This window comes from Protobothrops mucrosquamatus, unplaced genomic scaffold (genome assembly GCF_001527695.2).
Source record: "Protobothrops mucrosquamatus isolate PMUCROS unplaced genomic scaffold, P.Mucros_1.0 scaffold45, whole genome shotgun sequence".
In the NCBI taxonomy this organism is placed as follows: Eukaryota; Metazoa; Chordata; class Lepidosauria; order Squamata; family Viperidae; genus Protobothrops; species Protobothrops mucrosquamatus.
The window spans coordinates 701,826-718,618 of NW_015386427.1; the positions used below are offsets into that span (position 1 = coordinate 701,826).

Consider the following 16,793-nt stretch of genomic DNA (forward strand, 5'->3'; position numbering starts at 1 on the left):
GACTCCCTCTTCTTTGTTGTAACCCCTTAGATATTGAAACACTGCTATCATGTCACCCATAGTCCTTCTTTTCATTAAACTAATCATACCCAATTCCAGCAACCATTCTTTATGTGTTTTAGCCTCCAGTCCCTAATCATCTTTGTTGCTCTACTCTGCACTCTTTCTAGAGTCTCAACATCTTTTGTACATTGTAGCGATCAAAACTAGATGCAGTATTCCAGGTGTGGTCTTACTAAGGCATTATAAAGGGGTTACTAACACTTCATGTGAACTCTGTTAATGTAGCCTGGAACTGTGTTGGCTTTTTTGGCAGTGGTAGCACATTGCTGGCTGATATTAACATGATTGCTGGCTGATATTAACTAGGTCCTTCTAATCTAACTGTTACTACTATTAAGCCAAGTACCACCTACACCATACCTGTGCATTTGTTTTTGTTTTTTTTGCCTAAATATAGAACCTTACCTTTTTCACCACTGAATTTCATTTTGTTAGATAGTGCCCAATGTTCAAGTCTGAAAATCCTTCTGTATCTTAAGCCTATCTTCTGGAACAGAGGTCTCCAAACTTTCTGGGCTCATGGCCCGGAGGGAAGGAGAGCAGGTTCCAAATTGCATGCATGAAAACAGCACCGCGTGCACTGGTGTGGCACTAGTGGTCCTATTTGCACATGTACAGATGGGCTGTGCACATCTATCCAGCACTAGTGGCCCCATTTGCGCATGTGCAAATGGGGCCACAGGCATTAGCACGCGTGGCAGGCAGTGCGTGCGCACGCGTGCACTGGCCAGCCATTTCTGCAGCTTGGGGACCCCTGTTCTGGAGTGTTGGCTATTCCTGCCAGTTTGGTGTTGTCTGCATATCTGATAAGTTCCCCATCTATCCCCTCATCCAAATCATTGATGAAGATGTTGAGGAGTACTGGACTTAATTATTAGTAACTAAAAGTACTAAAAAGTATTAATTAGTAACTAAAAATATTATTTCCTTCCCTATTAAGTTTTTAAATAAATAAATACTATGATATGTCATTCATGCATTCTTTAGTTCTTGCCTCTCTGATCAAATTTAAATGATTTTAAAGCAGACCTCCTATTAAAAAGTTGTTGGACCTTAATATACTTAGCCTGCTTGGGCAAAATCCTACCAACTCTACTTTAAATATTGAAAATCAACTATAGTGAATATTTTTAGAAGTATATCGGTACATACAGGCTTTCCAGATACAAAAATGCAGCTGAATAATAGAAAACAGGTCTGAGAGGGGGATACAGGAGAGAGAGAGGGAGGGAGGGAGGGAGGGAGGGAGGGAAGGAGGGAGGGAGGGAGGGAGGGAGAAATATCAATTTGCATTTACATCTTGATTGTGAATTATTTGCAGATACGTAGATGAAAAGTTTAAGATAAAGATAAGATCTACCTGAATTAAATACATTTTTGTTACATATAGACACGTCCAATTTTTTTTCATGGAAACAGTATAAAACTAGTTCCCAATTCAAAATATTAATTCCAAAGATGCATTCTGTACCAGAGAGTTTATACAATGCATTTGGAAATAATATGCACATTTTTACCATTTTCTGAAATACAAGAGAGTTAATTCAATACTACATATTGCAAAATATGTCTATTATAATTACTGCTACTTACATCACTGATATTTCTCTGTGCATTTTTAATCCTCTCAATTTCAGGAGTATTTGGCACAGCAGAATAAGTACATAGCATCTTCACTGCTTCATCTTTATACTTCTTCTGAAAAAATATCCCACCATTTATATACACACTTAATATACCAACATTAATTGGCAGTTGAAATTGGCTTAAATTTGTTTACATAAATTTGATTACCATTAAAAAATTCATTCCCGCTGTCAGTTTTAAATAAACTGGGCCATTGTAAACTGGGCATTAAAATCTAAATAATTAATTCCAGACAGTTCAATTACCCCAAGTTCCAAAAACTATATGTGCAGTTCTTAAAAATAAGACTGCTGTCAGAATAGGCACCACTACACCCAGGAAAATATCCCTGTTCTATGAATGATTCTTAATTATTGCTCATTCTTTACTCACCTGACTAGCTATTTCAGATGCCCTCCTTGCTCGCTGTATGTCTGGAATATCTGGGCCTATTAGCATTCCTTTCCCTTTGATTTCAGTCTCCAAGTCTTTCATGTATTCTTTCTGCAAGTCATAGCACAGTAAAGAATTCTGAAATATATGCAACCTTTAGTCATTTGTATCCAAACTTGTATGGGATTTCAAAGATTTTATTGTTACACAAACTAGATTTCTGATGTCTGGCTGCACTTCCATGGGATTTAATTTTATTATTTTTGTATGTTTTCTATTCTCAAAAAAAAAAAGAATTTTACCAAAACACATTTTAAAGGACCATTATACTTTATTATGGATGCCACTGAAACCTCTGTTCTGGACTAACCTGGCTTGCGAGTTCATAAGCTTTCTTTGCTCGTTGTATATCAGGAGTATCCATGCCCACTTGCATTCCCTTTCCTTTAATTTCCATTTCTAGATGTTTTTTGTATTCTTTCTATAAAGAGCAGAAAAGGAAATAATCAGATTTATAGCAGCTTCAGCTTTTATACAGAACTTTTTTTAATCTATGGTGCTTTTATTAAGTGATACGCTAGAAGATCAAAATGTTTTATACATTCAGAACAAATGGACTGTAACATTCTTTTTTTATATATAGAATTTTATTGATTTTCTATTTTTACAAATCATAGATGCTCTAGTAAACAACGTTGTCTGGGTTCATTTTTTACTGTTACTATCCTATTCCATCTTGGACTTGATTTGCCATCCTAGTTCTTGAAGCATATGAAGGCGAACACTAGATAAAGAACCTACAGCTGTGATTTCATATTGTTATGATTAAATAGTAATAATAATAACAATAACAATAATTTATTAAATTTGCCAGGTAACTAGCACCCTGAATTGCATTCGAAAGCAAACTAGCAACCAGTATAGCTTACTAGCTGAGTTGTTACATGGTCATAACAAGGCATAATGAAGCAGGCCCATAACTTCCTGCATTGCTGTATTCTGGACCAGCTGAGGCTTCTGGACAGTCTTCAAGCACAGCCCCTTGTAGTCAAGCTATTAGTCAGCCAAGGCCTGAATGACTGTATGAAAGGCTCCCCAATCAGTTAACTGATAACAACATAATGTAGTAATATCATATGCTAAGTTATAATGTATAGAATTGTGCTTTGAAAATATCTTAAGCAAACCTGGCTTGCAATTTCAGATGCTCTCTTTGCTCGCTGTATTTCAAGAGTATCAGTGCCAACTTGCATTCCTTTTCCTTTAATTTTGGTTTCCAGATCTTTTCTATATTCTTTCTGTGAATATAAAAATATATACTATAAATTCACAAGCATCAGTTTAGGGATGGGAGGGGGAGAAGATAGTTTTTAAAGTATACATATATGGTGTAGTCTTATGACTTGTACTAGCAGAATTGAGGGTTTATTCCCTGAAATAGGCTGTTTCAAAATTGTAAAATGTACATGAGTCTACAATAAACATGTTTGAGAATTGCCTATTTAAAAAGTCATTGTGTGATTTCCCCCCCTTCTCTCTCTCTCTCTCTCTCTCTCTCTCTCACACACACACACACACACACACACACACAAATACATGCTTGTAACTTTGGGTTATAATACTATTAATTTCTAATAAGATACTCAATTTTGGTATATTTGTCTACCAATATTTTTAAACATATAAGGAATGCTTCATTACTTTGAATGAGATTTTATATTACCTCAAGTATTATTTACTTGTTTAAATATAAATAATTAATACAAAATGAATGCATGAAATAATATTCTCATATACATATCTATTCTTACTGCAGGTACCTCATTACAACACACACTAGTGTCAACCGTCCCATTTGGCACATCCCCCCCCCAAAAAAAAGAAACTACTGGCACGTATGAATTACCAAGAGTAAAATTTTATTGACAGATCCATTTAGGCACAGCAGAAGCAAAGTCGACTCTGAAGTTTTCCAGCGAAAACCCACATAGGTAAAACGCCTTTTTACCCCTGGGCCACCCACAGTTCATTGTCTACCAATTAGACTCAGTACTTTTGTTTTGGGAAAACAGTCTGCACTGGCTAGTAGCTCCGAGAACTTGGCCTTGGTGGATATTTCCTCTCCAGCGATAGAAGGCTCTCATCATTCCTTATCCCTCCCTCCTCCCTAGGCATTTACCAAACCCCCCCCCCCTCCTATTACTGTTTGGCAAACTGCAAGCTGGCAGTTGATGCAGGCAATGATGAAAGCAAATCCACTTTGACAACCAGGTAATATGAGAATGCATTTCTCTTCAAAGACATATGGTCAAAATTATAATTCATTTACCTAAAGGAAAAACACGCTTTTTTCTGGTACATCATATCAAGCTCCCACAGCAATAGCACACTCATGGTAGACTGTTATATCCCCTCAGGTACCTGGGAGATATACTTTCAGAAACTCTACATAGACACATCTGTTGGAAGTGGATGCCTTACCAAAAGTATAGAAAATCTGCCAATGAGGGCACCTGTAACAGTAACATAATTAAGAATCTTGTTGCTTAATTAAAACCAGGAAATTCTAATCTCTCCAGAGATCTTTTAAAAACAACTTAGGCTTCTGGGCTTCATTCTGGCTTCCCTTTTTACACCTACTGCTGAATTCCCAAGTTCAATCATTATTCCTATATATAAAAAGGAGAAAAAGGATGGCTCTAACCCTACTAATTATAGATTGATCACCCTTTTCAGCACAATTAGCAAACTCTACGCAACATCTACAATGAAAATTTCAGGACTGGTCAGCACAAGAAAAATACTTATAGAAGAACAAGCCAGATTTAAGAAAGCCTGAGCCACCATTGATACTCTTCCCACAACATAAAATTCCTTCATAGACTTCACAGCAGCTTTCATTCCATATCCCAAGTAGTAATAATAATAATAATAATAATAATAATAATAATAATAATAATAATAGTAGTAGTAGTAGTAGTAGTAGTAGTAGTAGTAGTAGTAGTAGTAGTAGTAGTAAAGTTGGAAGGGACCTTGAAGGTCATCTAGTCCAACCCCCTGCTCAGGCAGGAAACCCTATACCATTTCGGACAAATGGCTGTCCAGTCTCTTCTTAANGTATTAACACTTCACGTGATCTTGATTCTATCCCTCTGTTAATGCAGCCTAGCACTGTGTTGGCCTTTTTGGCAGCTGCAGCACACTGCTGGCTCATATTTAGGTGATTGTCCACTAGGACTCCAAGGTCCCTCTCACAGTTACTACTATTGAGCAAGGTGCCACCTATGCTGTACTTGTGCATTTGGTTTTTCTTGCCGAAATGTAGAACCTTGCTTTTTTCACCATTGAATTTCATTTTGTTAGATAGTGCCCAGTGTTCAAGTCTGTCCAGATCCTTCTGTATCTTAAGCCTGTCTTCTGGAGTGTTGGCTATTCCTGCCAGCTTGGCGTCGTCTGCAAATTTGATGAGTTCCCCATCTATCCCCTCATCCAAATCGTTGATGAAGATGTTGAAGAGCACTGGGCCCAGAACAGAGCCTTGGGGCACCCCACTACACACTTCCCTCCATGTAGATGTGGTTCCATTGAGGACCACTCGCTGAGTACGGCCGGTCAGCCAGCTACGGATTATTTCTATAATCCATAATCTACATAATGGTTTTAGTTGATTTCCTCTTTTCCCAAAATATCCTCTTTTGCAAACATTGAGTTAATACAATTCTTATTGTTTTGATAGATAACAATTAAATATATATTTTTTCCCAATATTCCTGAAAATAATAGTCACATCAATATAATATTTCTTTTCTATCCAATCATTCTGGTTGCATTATCATAGATCCTGTTACAGTCCTTATTTTAATTTGTTTTTCCCACCAGGTTCTAAGTATTTTCACTGGTTAAGATTTTCTCAAAAATTAATTACATTTAAAAATTTAACTCTATTTTTCCATATGAACCATCTCACACTTTTACATTTCTTAAGGAAAAGATAGAACAATGGGGAAAAAAAAGAAAAGAAAGGAGAGCAAGAGTAAAGAAACATAAAAAATAACATACTACTTAAAATATATATCCCTCCTAAACCAATATATATTTGTTTCCTAAATTTCTTATTCTTTTTAACCATAATTACAAATATGTTTAATCTTTAAACATTCCATTTAATACATCTAGTCATCTAGTCCTTTAACTCTTATTGAAAACATTTTATCCATTATAATTTTCTTAAATTCAATCATATTTAAGTATCTAAAACATTTCCTTTATCTGTCATTTCAACTTTTTTATATTACTCATATCAAGAAAGAGAACAAAAAAGGGGGGAAAGCATACTATATTATTTAGGGAATTCATCCCTCTTAGAATGACATATATATTCCAAAACTTTTCTATTTCTTAAACCATATTCAAACAAATGTTTCTTTTTTAAGTATTCTCTCTGGTAAGTCCCATCATCTATTTTCTTGGTTTCCACTTTAGTCTTTTTCCTTTGCCCAGTATCTTTCTTAATCAATGTATTTTTCTGAATCAAAAAGGTTTTACATATTTTCGTAAATGTTGCTGTAGACATAAGAAGTAAATCAGGTGAAGTGTCTTTGTATGGGTCTTCTGCCTTTCCACGTTTGTTGAAAATCTTTTTCTTTTTCTTTCTCTCCACTTCTCTTATCATTTCCTTTCTCTCCGATGTTCCTGACATCTCTACAGTCCATTTTATCCAATCTGTTTTCTTGTCCTCAGATTTATTTTGTAGTCTTAAGGCAAGGGTAGGCAACCTTGGCTCTTTTATGACTCGTGGACTTCAGCTCCCAGGATTCCTGAGCCAGCATGGCTCAGCTTGAAAAACTCTTCCTTTCCCCTCAGAATGCTGACTCAGGAATTCTGGGAGTTGAAATCCACGAGTCATAAAAGAGCCAAGGTTGCCTACCCCTGTCTTAAGGGATAAGTTGTTTTTTCCAATTCTTGTGAATTTTTTCCACTAGTATTAAATCATGTTTCCTTGTTTTGTTAAGTTCCATCTTTAAGTCTCTATTCTCAATTCTATATCCATTTATCTGTTTTATCTGCTCCTTCTCTGTTGTTGTTTTCTGGGATTTTTTGTTGTTGTAGAGTTAACTTAGAAATAGATTGATTTATATTTTCAAAGTTATTTTGGATTTCTTTGTGGTTTAAAGTCATTGTTGTTTGAATTAGTTATAGTATACTATATATCTCCTCCTGTGAAATATTTATGTTTTCTTGATATGTTCTTTCTACATGTCTCTGATCCATGATGGCCAAAAATTTGAGTTTTTCTCTTCCTTTCTTTTCTCTACAAATAGCTTTAGAGTCCCAATTAAATAGATATTTGTAATCCAAATAGTTCAAAAAAGATTTTTTTTCTGAAATTTATAATTCTCTCTTTCTCTACAGCCCAGATTATTGTCTTTTTCTGTCACAGCCGTTCTTTGTTGTTAAAACTTTGAAGGTAACAAACACAGATTAACTTTTCCCAGGTTTTGCCAAGTCTTATATTAAAGTCATAGCTGTCATAGTCTTTATCCATCACTAGGTGTCAGCAACTATTTGTTTTTCACTTCCATATATTTTGATCCTCCATAAAAAGATTAATTTGCCGCTTCCGATAGTATACGGGTGGGGCAGAAATCCCCCTCCTTCCCTTTCGGAGGTATTTTGCTTCTTGGGGAACTTTTCCAGGAAATTAAATGTAGAATAGAGAAGAGAAGATCGAATTCCTCACCCAGTTTCAAACATGCTGTTCACAGTTGTGCTGGTTAGTGTTTTTTGACTTTGGTTGCTAGTAGTTTGGGCTGGTCGATGCAATAGGGCCAGCCTTTCTCCTGTTGGGTTAGAAGGCTTTCCCCAAGTCGAACGGAACAGCCGCCGCCATTCCAGAATTGCTGGAGCACCCTTCTTTCTTTGTCGCCTCTCCAGGATGACTTAGACTCATTTAGGGTCCCCAGACAGGGCAAAATTAGCCGTGGGGGTGCAAAGAATCCGCAACCCCACAACCAGTCACTACCGCGCAAAACCAGGAGTCCAATTCAGTAATGTTTACTTCTTCTAACATATGTGCTTCATGAAGAGATCTCATTCAATGTGCAACACCCAAGGTCATCTCACCAGTGCCATTGGAACTGAAAAAGGTGTCAATCAATGCTGTATATTAGCCTCACTCTTGTTCAATTTCTGTATCAACCTCATAGTGGATTATCCCCTCAGCATAAACTTTCATTCCCAAAAACTTGCTAGAAGACACATCTCTGTTTTATTCAATGCAGCAATACTTTCAAGAAACCTATTGGCCTTAAAAAGCACCGAGATCACTAACATCATATTGCAAGGAAGACCAGCTAGAACCCAATTATCAGAAAACCAAAATCATGTCATTTACCAAAAGGCCCAAGACCACTATTAGCAGATGCAGGTCTCCTGTTTCAAACATCTGGGAATAGTCCTTCATTCTACCAATAGCAGGAAACCCCATGGGGACTATGTTGCTGAAAATGCAGGAGCTCATCCACCATTCTTAAATTACTTAAGACAAGAAGTGGCCATTATATATCTGCAGCACTCAAATTATTTGAAGCTAAGCCAATAATTTAACTTCTTTAGGGTATCCAGCTGGGCCGTTTCTCCAATTTTGCACCATTAGAATTTATTTAATCCAAATTTCTAAGGTCAGCCCTTCAGATTCCACAATTTAATGCCACCCTGAGACTAGAGACAGACCTTTTTTAAAATAATATTTTATTGGTTTTCCAGTTTTGTATTTGAGTATTTGGAAGGCAACGTGGTGATTGGGTTAATCAAAAGTTCAATAACAAAATCTTTAGTACATATCTCAGGTTACATCATCAAATGTTTCTTCTCTGTTTCCCTTAACATTTGCTATATCATGTTTAAGCTAGTAAATTTCTAATTGTATCAAACTCAGTGAAAACTTTATTATCACATTTATCAATACATTTTTGCTTATACTTATCTTAATAGATCTTCATAAACACTCTATATCCTGTTATTAAGTTTTAACTAATTTTTAGTTTTTAATTACAGTACTCCAATTTAACTTTTAATATCCATAGTATTTGACTTTTGGGTAACCCAAATTTCCTTTGTCTCACTTCATAAAAATTATAATGTCTAAAATGCACATGTTACTTAGTTAAATATATTCTTATTCTATTTCGTAAACGTTTTCTATTTCTCACCCTAGTACATCACCACCTTAATAATAGAGTATCCTTTGTTATCTCAAGTCCATCCTCTATATTATCTGGGCTAATCAATAGTTCAAACCTATTTCCTAATAGTTAGTTTTCATTTCCCTTGTAAGTCTAAGTCCTCAGTATTAAACAGATTAATCCCTTATTTTTTATTATTTTCCAACTATTTTAAATCTAATAATCAAATTTCCCCTTGTCTCAAAATCTCCTTTTAGCCCACTTGTTAACAATTTAAGATCCTCTCTAGTAAATAAAAAAAACCCGTTTTTCAACCTAATTCTAGCTTTCTTCTTTTGCCAACCAGGCTTCCATACCAATGCTTTTAAATCATCAAATAGATCTCCCTACATTCTTGTGTATGTTACTTGAATTAAAGAAGACCATCTAGTTGCCAATTTTCTAGAAGAACTGGCCCATTTATTTGTCGCCCTGGTAGCCCAGATCCCCATATTTGCTCTGGTATAGTTGTCTTCAATTCGATCTGGTCTTCTTCTTTCTCAGATTTCTTCTGGTTTGTATAGAAAGACATTTCAATTCTTAAAGTTGTTGTTTCATTGTCTGGATTTTCAGTGAACTGTACTTGTTGATCTTTAAAGCCCTCTGTCTTGGTATTCACTTCTTCCACTTCTGTTGTTTTTTGGATTGTTGGTTCTTTAATTGCAATCAAGGTTTTGCTTTGTACATCTGGACTGGCACTTTGGTCTTTCAAATTAGATCTCATTGTCTCACTGGCTGTAAGAATAATTTCAAGTATAGATTTTAGCATAGCCAAGATTTTTTGCTGATCCTCCTCCATTTCTGGCGTAGTTGTACATGGTCTTTCTAGTGAAGGCTGTTTATTAAACAAGAGTCAGTAAATGTTCACCTCCACAGTTCCTAGAGACCAATTTCACTGCCCAGCTGCTCTTTCAGCATTAAATCTCTCATAGATAATACCAAGGTCAGGTCTGGGCTGTGAGCAAGTCTCTTTGTCAGAAATAATAAATTGTTGTACCAAGCTTTGCCACAAAATGTCCCCGATAGCATTTAAAGTCTTTTTCAGATCCCGGGCTAGGTTCTTATCCAATTTAAATTCTTTTTTGCAAATAGAATAAAATAGCAGATCACAGTAGAGTAGGAACTTTTTGGTTCCCCAAATTCCAAAAAGATGTAAATCCAATTATATTAAGTTGTTCTTTTCAATGCTTTGTTTCCCCTGGATAATCAGACGCCACCATTTTAGAGGGTGGAGGGAAAAAGTTTCCTTCCCTCTCTCCTCACAGGGGGAAGAAATTTCAAGAAGCTTTTTATAGGAAAGTACTTGGGGTACAGAGAAGGTAAGATCTCACCCAATTCCTCCGCTTTGCTTTCAAAGTACTAGTTGTAAATTTAGCCTTGGCTGTCAGCAGCTTAGTGATGGGGTCATTTTGCTGGCCGATCTTTTCCTCATCAGTTTGAAGAGCTGCCCCAGATCAAACGGGAGGGCTGCTGCCCTTCCGCGATCACTCAGGGGTCCTCTTCTCACTCGTTGCCCCTACAGGACGACTTCCGACCTCTTCAGGGTCCCCGACGGGAGAAAACTGGACGGTGGAGAGAGTGATCGCCCCACCCGTCCGCCAATGCCGCGATCGCCTAGAGACAGACCTTATTAAAGTGGAGGCTAAAATGTGGGTAACTATTATTCAACTATTGTCTCAGACATTCCCTTTCTCTCCTTGGCCTTGTCCCACTAACCATGAGAGAAATTATTTTCAGACTGCATGGAAAATTGCAGTAAATTGCAATAGCAATTAAAATATAATCCTTGGGCTTCTCTCCAGATCTTCTAATCAGCAAAGGATATGATGGGCCAAAACACCCATTAAACAATGTGTTGCAGACACAGAGTGACAATTAGATCTAGCCAGGCCTCTAAATGTTATTGCTAGTGACTCCAACAGACATGTTGCCTCTCCTATGACATAACTAAGTAATTTTAAAGTACCTAATCATCTGCCTTTATTCTAGCATGATGTCATGCCCCTCCCGTCAAGCTGTCCTTCAAGGTCAGTACAGGAGAAACAATGCCCTTGTGGCTCTGGATAGAGTATATACTTTTTTGGGGCCTCTATTACACATACATTTGCACAGGGCCTCATCTTATTGCATAAATACCCAGGGCTCACAGGACAATTCTATATTTCCCTGCTGCTTTCAGATATTAATGCTGCTATAACATTTCATTTATTCATTCATTCATTCATTCAATTTCTACAACTTCCCATCTCAGACAATGACTCTGGGTGGCTTACAATTCAAAAAATATATATTATAATTAAAGATACTAAAAACATATTAAAACAATAAAAACACCAAAAACATCCAGATTAAATACCCATATGAGCAAGATTTTATAACGCCAGGTTCAGCACAGTAATGCTGAAAATCCTTTAAATGATGATCAGTGACATAATGAGACGCTCTTAATGAGCATCTAGGTCATTATTATAGAGTACTGTGATAGAATTCTGTGATAGATTTAGTCTGCCCACCTCTTGCATTTATGTTCCCTACACCCATCAAATGCTCCTACCCCTCCCTTTAGATTCCTTTTCCTGTTTTATATACCCAGCTGGTTTCAACATCAAATCAAATAAAGATTTGATTTGAATGGTTTGATCAAGTCAACTCCTCTGCTTGCCTTCTTCTCACCCTGACTTTTTATGGAGAAACAGAGCAGAAATACAATATGTATCTTTCTGCAGTGCTCAGAAGTGCAGAACTTTGCACCAAGCCTTGGGTCAGTCCCAACTTACCTTAAGTCATTTCACAGAATAAATTGATTCATGGTGGCATAGAATCTGAATGAAGCATACTGCTAGGATGTGGGAAAAATAGTTGCATGCATTTCATTTCTATAATTAAAAAGAGACGTCCTCTTTTACTGACCTCACTAACAATTTCAGATGCTCTCTTTGCTCTTTGGATGTCAGGGGTTTCTGAAATAAGTTTCACTCCTTTTCCCTTTATTTCCTGTTCCAGATCTTTTCTGTATTCTTTCTGTTATTTAAACAAAAGATACAAGCATATTCAAATACTGTAACACAAATTTTCCACTTACTACAAAATTAAGAATTTATTTCACTTGGATACTTTGTGTGGGCAAACGTTCCATGGCATTTACTAAGCTTTGCAAACAGTACCTACCTCATTTAGTATCTGAGTTGCATTTTTCACTCTGATCAAATCTGGAGTATCTTCAAGTACTGCCAGTCCTTTTCCTTTTATCCCTTCTTCCAAATCTTTTCTATACTCTTTCTGAAGTAATAAAAAAAGTCAGCTTTAAATAGTGAGCAAGATCTTTAAAAGAAAAAAATAGTTTATAGTAAATATTTTAGGGCATAGCTGAAATGTTCTATAAAATGTGTGTTAGGGAGTGTATATTTATCATAGTTAAAACAGAACTGAGAAATCAAAAAAACACTAATACTATAAGATAATCTTTATCTTGTTCCTGAAAAAAGAAAAAAAAATTACTTATACACCAGTGGTACCGTTACATGGTTATTTTATAAAATCGTAAGAGCTTCTATTCTGGATGGCTTTCAGGATTACAGACAAGTAAATGACCCTGTCACTCAAATTCTGTTAATGCTATCATTATTCACAAAGGATCACTAAATGCAACACAAAAGGCACTTATCCATAAATCAGAGTTACGTAGCACAATGAGCTCTTGTGATTGAAATGAGCACATAGATGGATATTATACTAAATTTGGCAGAAAAGGCAGGCCTTAATTATTTCAGTCTTGTCACACTTTATCCAGAAGAGGAAATAGACAACTTATACTTTTCTCTCTAATTGTCAAACCAAGTGGTACCATTTCAGTTTTATCATTGGGCATCTTCAAATTCTAAACAGAAACTCCATTCAGTCAATCACATAAATCGCAGTTAATGGAATTTTATTATGATAAAGAGGTATAGATAAATTGAATAAAGAATCATAACCCTATAAAAGCTGCTAACACAATGGAAATTGGAGTATATTTATATATTTAAATCTAGATAAACAATAACATTTGACAAGTTGCCATAAACATTTGTTTCCATACTATTAGTTTGTAAATTCAAACTAATGTATACCATACACAAATTGTGATGTGAGGAAATATCTGAACTGATATTTAATATGTGACAAAAACTGCAACTATCATTTTTATATAATGATTCAGCAACCTCATTTTTCAATTATCTGCTATGTATCGCTACAACAAAAGAAAAAAACTGAGAGGAAAAGGAAGAGAAACATGATAGAATTTAAACAATATTATGATATAAAAAGACTATTTATCTTCTATTTGTAAATGTTACCTCTTTTAGTAGATCTGTTACATGTTTCACATGCAAGAATTCTAGAGTCTTGTCTAAGTCCAAGGCTGCTTTCCCTCTGACTTTTTCTTCAAATTCTTTTCTATACATTTTCTGTGTCCAAAACATTGTTGATTATCAAATATATATATTTGATATTATTGCATCAATACCCAGGGCTCACAGGACAATTCTATATTTCCCTGATGCTTTCAGATATTAATGCTGCTATAACATTTCATTCATTCATTCATTCATTCATTCATTCAATCAATTTCTACAACTGCCCATCTCAGTCAATGACTCTGAGTGGCTTACAATTCAAAAATATATATTATAATTAAAGATACTAAAAACATATTAAAACAATAAAAACACCAAAAACATTCAGATTAAATATCCATATGAGCAAGATTTTATAACGCCAGTTCAGCAGGTTTACGTACATATGCATTCCTAATTTAGAGCCAGAACATTTTATAGAATTATCTCAAACATACTTTACAAAGTATAATTTAAACATTTGCAAAATATCAAAGTGTGGCTCTAAAATAATTACTGTAATGTGGGGAAGCACAACAAGATCCAAAGTATTGCTTTACTCATTCCACATGTCTAAGAATGCTTTGAATTTCTGTTTCCTGAAAGTATCTCACAGTATTGCAAAAATGTGAAGATATTTGAAAAAAAGTAGTTTATACTACATCAAGCTGATTTGCTGCTCAACAAGTCCAATCTTCTACTGAGTAAACCTAAACCAAGGACTGGATTCAAATATTGGACTGTTATCAGTTGCTCTGTTTCACAATAAATCACACAGATATACAAACCTCTCATTTAGATGCTGCTTCAGCACAACACTTTGGTTACTACACTATACAGGTAGTCCTTCACTTACAACCATTCATTTAGTGACCACTCAAAGTTACAATGGCACTGAAAAAAATTACTTATAACAGTTATTCACATTTATGACCACTGCAGCATCCGCATGGTAATGTGATCAAAATTTAGACACTTGGCAACTGATTCATATTTATGACAGTTGCAGTGTCCCAGGGTCATGTGATCACCTTTTGCAACCTTCTGACAAGCAAAGTGAATGGGGAAGCCAGATTCACGTAATAACTGTGTTACTAACTTAACAACTGCAGTGATTCACTTAACCGTTATGGCAAGAAAGACCGTTAAATGTGGAAAAACTCGCAACAAATGTCTCACTTAGCAACAGAAATTTTGGGTTCAATTGTGGTTGTAAGTCGAGGACTACCTATAATAATAACTTCTAAAAAGATTTCACTTACCTCACTTTGAAACTTTTGAGCTTCCTTTGAAACTTGGTATGTTGGTGTGTCCATAAATTCTAGCATAGACTTGCCTTTTGATTTTTCATATCTCTCCTTATACTTAACCTAATAAAAACATCAGACATCAAAATCAAATTAAAAATCAATAGCACCTTATTTCATCTATAAACCGATTAGGATCAAAGCTTCCACATGAAAAGTAATTCTCTTTTTATCTCTAGGAAAGTGAATCATTTACATGTATATTTCCTTTCTTTTCTTTTCTTTTGTATAGATTTTATTAGTTTTTATAGGGTTAGGAATAAAGTGGGGTCGGGGTCGGGGTTGGGATTTGGGTTACGGTTAGGATTAGGATTGGGGTTGAGGTTTTTCCAAATAACATTCTCAATATTTAGCAAACAACATAATGTCTGGGTTCATGTGTTTAACAAACAAAATTATAGATAATAATTAATTATCATAAACAATATGTTAATTAATCACTTAATAGCCTTCTTCTTGCTAATATATATTCAAAATTACATATCACATTCCTTTCTCTCTAACTCGTTTTTCTAGCCATTGATAGAAATTATCCCATGTTCTAAAGTACACTGAGTCTTCTTTCTCTTTTATCTTTAAAGTCAGTCTATCCATTTCTGCACACTCTAGAATTTTCTTAATTAGTACTTCTTCAGCTGGTAAATTTTCATTTTTCCAATGTTGGGCAAATACAATTCTTGCTGCAGTTAGTATGTGTAGTATTAAATAACTGTAATCTTTCTCATAATTAGCTCCTATTATTCCTAACAAAAATAATTCTGGTTTAAAGTCTATTTGTTTTTTAGTCATTTTCTCCAACCATAAATGTATTTTAACCCAAAATCTTTTTGCTTTAGGGCATGTCCACCAGATATGATAATAAGTACCTGGTCTTTGTTTGCATTTCCAACAGTTGTTTGAAGTATTTTAAACATTTTTGCTAATCTCACTGGTGTCATATGCCATATGTAAAACATTTTATATAAGTTTTCTTTATATGCCACTGCTTTAGTTAATTTAATATTTCTTTCCCATAACTTTTGCCAATCTTCTAATTCTACGCAGATGACACCCAGCTGTACATCTCCACCCCGGACCACCCCAACGATGCCGCGGAAGTGATGTCCCGGTGCCTGGAGGCCGTGCGAGTCTGGATGGGGAGGAACAGGCTTCGACTCAACCCGTCCAAGACCAAGTGGCTGTGGTTTCCGGCGTCACGATATAGCCAGTTGGTTCCATCTCTGGCTATCGGGGGCAAGTCATTAGCTCCCGCGGAGAGGGCCTGCAACCTGGGCGTCCTCCTGGATGCTCGGCTGTCCTTAGACGATCATGTGACGGCCGTGGCCAGGGGGGCTTTTCATCAGGCTCACCTGATACGCCGGTTGCGCCCCTTTCTGGATCGGGACGCCCTACACACAGTCACTCAAGCCCTCGTTGTTTCCCGCCTGGACTATTGCAACGCTCTCTACATGGGGCTCCCCTTGAGGTGCACCTGGAGGCTCCAGCTAGTTCAGAATGCGGCCGCGCGGGGGATTTTGGGGGCCTCTAGATACTCCCATGTAACACCTCTCCTGCGCGAGCTGCACTGACTGCCGGTGGCCTTCCGGGTGCGCTTCAAGGTGTTAGTAACAACTTTTAAAGCGCTCCATGGCAATGGACCTAGGTATTTGCAAGACCGCCTCCTACCAAATATCTCCCTTCAACCAGTCCGCTCCCACAGAGAGGGCCTCCTTAGGGTGCTGTCGGCCAGTCAATGCCGGCTGGCGACCCCCAGGGGGAGAGCCTTCTCTGTGGCAGCTCCTGCCCTCTGGAATGACCTACCCCCA

General features: G+C 36.4%; 2 protein-coding genes across 2 annotated transcripts in view; both read right to left on the bottom strand.

Annotated features, from left to right (window-relative positions):
- LOC107283629 (LIM zinc-binding domain-containing Nebulette) overlaps window positions 1–16,793 on the bottom strand; it is a 193,098-nt gene that overhangs the window by 31,954 nt on the left and 144,351 nt on the right. The gene's annotated exons all lie outside the window — the stretch shown is intronic.
- LOC107283628 (nebulette) overlaps window positions 12,417–16,793 on the bottom strand; it is a 35,046-nt gene continuing 30,669 nt past the window's right edge. Inside the window, exons 10-12 of the mRNA XM_015811555.1 lie at window positions 14,944–15,051; window positions 13,643–13,753; window positions 12,417–12,584 (exon numbers count right to left, since the gene is read on the bottom strand). Of these exons, the coding sequence (XP_015667041.1) occupies window positions 12,450–12,584; window positions 13,643–13,753; window positions 14,944–15,051 (354 nt within the window). The 3' untranslated portion in view covers window positions 12,417–12,449. The remainder of the gene's footprint in view (window positions 12,585–13,642; window positions 13,754–14,943; window positions 15,052–16,793) is intronic.